Raw genomic sequence first — 5218 nt, 5'->3', positions numbered from 1 at the left:
GCTGCCCTGTGACACCCACCGCCCTGTGGCACCCACCGCCCTGTGACGCCCACCTTCCCTGTGGCACCCAGCGCCCTGTGACGCCTGCTGCCCTGTGACGCCCACCTGCGTGCTCCTCAGGGGCACCTGGGCTCTGGGTCGGACCTGCAGGGGCCTGCCTCGCTCGTGTGCAGAGCCTGGGCCGCCTGTGACTTGGATAAACCAGACAGACACCTACCAGGAGGCAGGAGGTGCCGTCCCCAGAGGACCCCTGAGCCCACAGTCCCGAGCCCGGGCAGCCGCAGACGCCGATGCCAGTGGAGGCTGGACCCCAGACCTTCTCCTGCAAGATAGCCTTTCGCCGCTCTTCTTCCTCACCACAGACTCCAGCTCCCTGAAGTCAGGCGTGCGTTCTCACAAGGCCGTGGGGAGAGACGTGACCCGGCAGATGGGTGGCAGGACGTCCCCTCCAGCGGCCCCTTCAGCAGCTCCAGCGCGGGTTCCAGACCAGGGCCCTCCACCCCGGCCCCAACGAGCCCGTCTGTGGTCTGAGATGGATGCCTGATGCGTCACACGCTGACCGAGGCAACACCTGGAACCCCGGTGCCAAGGGTCTGCCTCGCTTCCTGACGTCTGGAAAGACCTCGGCTAATTTTAAGACCAAAACTTCCAGCATGTTCAAAAGCGAGCAGGGACTGCGGGATACTCCACACCGCTTCGTGAACAATTCTGCAAATCACGTGAGACCCGCCGAGCTCACTGGGGGTGGGCTCAGGCCCGCAAGGTGTCACATGGAGCTCTGGAGCTGGGCTGCCCACGGGGCTCCTTACATTTACATTTATGAACGAAGCCACGTTAGACGCCCGGCTCCCATCAGCCGTCACACTTCAAGCTCCAGCCAGCTAGCAGTGACCAGCGTGGGCAGCATGGATGCGGACCACGACCAGCTCACCAGGTAAAGAGCAAGCCCTGCAGCGGAAGCCCCTACGTCACTCGAGCTCCTTCTGCACAAGCGGTGGGGAGGCGGGTGAGGACAGCTGCTGCCTGGATGCGCCACCCCACGGTGGCCGAGTGCGTCCCGAGGTGAGCGGGTGCCGCCGGATCTCCTACTTCGGGAGCTGGCGTTTCTGAGCCCGGCAGTGCGCCGCCGCGCCCCCCCCCCCCCCCGCAGCCGCCCCGCCCCGCCCCTCACAGCAGTGCCCCAGCAGGGTGCTTCCGGCACTTTCCCACCCTCCGTCCGAGCACTGACCCCGGTCTGCATGTGGGGCTTCACTGGGGCTGCCCCCCCCCCCCGAGCACGCATGGAGGCGGGGAGGTGGATGCCACGTATCCGCGGGGCAGGCAGTGAGTCCACGTCTCCCGCCCCTCCTGGGGGTGCTGCCCCGCCTGCCTCGCCCTTAGGAGGGCTCCGTCAGCCTCTGGCCACACCACGGCCAACGTGGTCCCCTGGAGCGGCACTGCGGCCAAGGCGGGGGCACCAGCTACAGCCTGGCTGAGTCCACGCCCCAGAGTGCTGGCCGCACCACGGGAGGGTGCCTCAGCACGAGAGAGACGGGTACACACGCTGCCCTGGCGCCATCCACGGAAGCCTGGGTGGGGCGGGCACTGCATGCGTGGTGTCTGGCCTTTCCGGGCGCCTTCAGGCCCTCCTGGGTGTCCAGCGCCATTGGCCACAGGCCCGTAGGTGACCCCCAGCCCTGCACCGCCCCTCCAGTCCTGAGGGGATCCCGGTAGGCATGTCACCAGGACGCCCACCTGCAGGCAGCCCCTTCGCGGTTTCCAGGTGAGAGCCAGGCAAACACTAGGCACTCGCTCTGGACACGCCCATCCACAGCAGCCCCCGCCCAGGGTGCTCGGGCCGCCTCCCTGCCCCCAGCCCCTCCAAGCATTTCCGACAAAGTGGCCTCGTGGTTCTGGGGTCCCCAGGGGGGTGGTTCGTCAGATGAGGGTTGATTGGGACCACCAGCTCATCCTTAGATTGAGTGGGGTCCCAGGGAGCCATCGGCGACTCTGGAAGCCTAGGTGGGGAGAGGAACACGGACGCTGCCCGACCTCGGGGGGATTCCCGATTCCCTGATCTGCAGGGTCTGGGCCCCCAGGGCTAGGATTGGTGCCTTCAAACCCTGAGGAGTCCCCAGGGCTGTGTGCACACCTGTGCTGGCCTTGCACATGGCCAGGCCACGTCTGAAAGCAGACACCAGGCCCTGGGTGCCCAGGGGGCCCAAGAGGAAACCGAACATCCCCGCTGGGGCTGGCGTGGTGCCCGGACGCCCACACACGCCTGCTGGGACCCCCACAGGTCATGCGTGTGCTGGGGGGGCAGCAAGGTTCCCACAGAGCCCCCCGACCCCGCCGGCCCCCCGTGACCTCAGCCCCCGCCGCCCCGCCTGTGGTAACAGCATCACCAAATGCCGCATCAGACCCCGTGAGGCACCTGCAGACTCGGCCGCCCCTCCTGGGACCCTCGGTGCCACCCCCGCCAGCGCCCCACGGCCGCCCCGGCCCTCTGGAACACGTGGCCCTGAAGCAACACAGAGCGCTTCTCAGACTCACAGGGAGGACCCTTCTAGCTCGTGAAGCAAGTGTCCACCCGCCGGGAAACTAACGTTCACCAGACATTCTGGGCGTGCACGGGGGGCTCCAGGAGCCAGCCGGGCTCACTAACTCGTGGGCAGTCAGCCTCACTCCCTTTCTCTCAGGTGTGTGGGGGGAGCGGGTGGGTTAGGTGGGGGGACGTGCACCCAATTCGCACAAGGTCACTGGCCACACGGCGACCGGCACCGACCCACAAGGAAGCACACGGTGGCCTTGAGAATGGGGACGCGTCCCCACGCCGGCCCCAGTGGGAGGTCCTGGGGGCACAGCACGGTCAGGCAGGACATCCTCGGAGCCTCCCCTGGGAGGCAGGGACGAAGCTGGGGCTGGAGACGGGACAGAGGGAGAGCCGACACGCCAGGGTCCCCCGACCGACACGCTCTGGGGAGAGCCAGGGCGGGGTGCTCGGGAGGGGGCAGCAGCGTGGCAGCAAGACACCTGAGCTCCCGGCCGGGGGTCCACCCTCCAGGGCAGGGGCTCTCAGCCCACGGCCAAACAAGGAAAGGACGGAAGGAGACGGGGAGCAATGACCTGTGCGAGACACAAGGGACCATCCGTCGTTCTGAGGTTCCACTCTCCCTGCACCGCAGATCCAGCCCGGCCGGCTGCCGCAGCGCACCGCGGGCAGGAACCAGTGAACAAGAGGAACTCGCCACACAGTCCTGGAGGCCGGACCGAGATCGAGGCGCCTGGACGTCAGAGACCAGAGCCCCAGCCACCTCGGCATCTGGTGAGGGCCCCTTTCTGGTGCGTAGACGGGGCCCGCTGCCTGTCACCCCGCACGGTAGACGGGACACCGAGCGCTCGCCTGGGTGCTGATCCATCGTGAGGGCTCGGCCCCCAGGCCCTCACCGCCTCCCAGAGGTATCACATGGAGGGAGGCGAGGCTGAATTTCGGGGTGACGCCAACCTTCAGACCACAGCAAAGAACAAAACAACAAGGGAACTACCCGACACACACCACACCGCGCCTTCAAACACGTCGCAGGAGCGTGGGATCCGTGGGCCTCAGAGGCCAGCATGGTGGGCTCTACCACCTCACGGCCACGCAGCAGGAGCATCGTTTTCGATCTCCGTAAATAACACGCACGGGCTACGTGTGGGGACCTGCTGTGTGGTCCACATCCTGAGCTGACGGAGGCTCGTCCACCTGTTTCAAGGCCTGAGGTGCCCATGCCTGGGAAAAAGCCCCCAGGTGGACGGCCACCAGGAAGAGGAGGGGTAAGCCCGGGACCGCTCTGCGTCACCTGCCAGCATCTGACTCCTCACGCGCAGGAGGACCAAGCAGGCAGGAGATAGCACCCTGTCACCAACACTCACCTCCCCAGGCAGACACGATCGGCCCACAGGAGGGGCGGCCCCGCCCTGGCCCCCTGGCCCCGAGGAGCACACAGCCTCCAGCCGCACTGTGATGTGCCCAACAGATCCTCTAACGGGATTCCTGCCTTTACAGGTGTGGGATTCAAACCTTCCTCCCAAAAAGCAATCCTGACTCAAGTGGGTCTGATCTTAGGACACGTCTTGCCCCTCACAAGCGTTTACAAGCACCTTCTGAGCATCTCATTCGCCAGCTGGCCAGAGAGTGTCCTTCCAAACGGGAGCTGCCGTGCCTCCGATCGGGCGTGCTCTGTCCGCAGTGGACTCCTGGGGCCACTGGGGAGCGAGCGGTGGGCGAGGCGGGGTCTCAGCCATCTGGCCTGGCCATCTACCCAAACCCAGTGCACACTGGTGCCCGGAGCCACCCACCCTGGCAGACGGGCAGGGTCTGGTTCACCCAAGGCCCCTCTGGCGCCCCAGCCCTGGATGGACACCCTCCACGCCCACTCACAGGGGCGCCGGGCCCCGAGCTGGGGCCTTGATGCTGCCAGCAACTTCAGTCTGGGGGGCCCGGCTATGCCTCCGAAGCCTGGCTTTCCCGTGAGCCCAGCGACCCCTGACACAGCAGATGGGCAGCGTGGTGGTTTTTAACTCGCCACCGCGGCTGTGCAGCGCATGGATCCTAGAGAAAGTCGAGCCCCAGCCCCGCGCCCTGGGATACGCAGGCCCTGCGGCCACAAGGTCCCCGCCCAGGAGCGGGAGGGGCTCCCTAGGCCCCGCCGCAGTCCGTTTGCCGGCCATCTGCGCCGCCGCCTTCTTTGTCCCCGGACCCCGGGTCCCGGTCAGGGGCTCAGCTCCGGTGCTCGCGGCCCAAGGAGCCCGCCAGGCCCACCACGCCTACCTGCTTGTCCCTGGCGCCCTGCTCCGCGCAGCCCCGCCGCTCCACCTCCTCTGCGCCTCTGCGGCCGCCCATGTACGCAGACACCACGATACTGTCCCCTGCGGGCCCGCGGGCGGACGCGGGGAACGCGGCACCGAGGAGAGAAGGAGACGCCCGTGAGCCCGCGGGCGCTGCGCCTGGCGATGCCCGCCGCGCTGCGCGCCCGCCCCTCTCCGCGCGGCCAGGGGCGCGGGGCTCAGGCCCAGGGCTGGGACCGGGGTCTGGGGCGTGGGCGGGGAGCCCGCGCGCTCCCGGGGGCGCCGCGCCGAGGCCCCTGCCGCCACCCAGGGCCTCGGGGGGCAGCACGCACGCCCGCGCGCGCGCCCCGCCCACCCCCCACACCCCGGTCCCAGCCCTGGGCCTGAGCCCCGCGCCCCTGGCCGCGCG

General features: G+C 68.2%; 1 protein-coding gene across 1 annotated transcript in view; it reads right to left on the bottom strand.

Moving 5' to 3' along the window:
* Nucleotides 1-5218, bottom strand: part of NKD2 (NKD inhibitor of WNT signaling pathway 2) — a 29334-nt gene that overhangs the window by 15109 nt on the left and 9007 nt on the right. The window contains exon 4 of the mRNA XM_040262198.1: nt 4793-5039. Coding sequence (XP_040118132.1) covers nt 4793-5039 — 247 coding nt within the window. The remainder of the gene's footprint in view (nt 1-4792; nt 5040-5218) is intronic.

Source organism: Oryx dammah, unplaced genomic scaffold (genome assembly GCF_014754425.2).
Source record: "Oryx dammah isolate SB20612 unplaced genomic scaffold, SCBI_Odam_1.1 HiC_scaffold_20, whole genome shotgun sequence".
Lineage (NCBI taxonomy): Eukaryota > Metazoa > Chordata > Mammalia > Artiodactyla > Bovidae > Oryx > Oryx dammah.
This window is presented reverse-complemented; position numbering and strand designations above follow the sequence as displayed.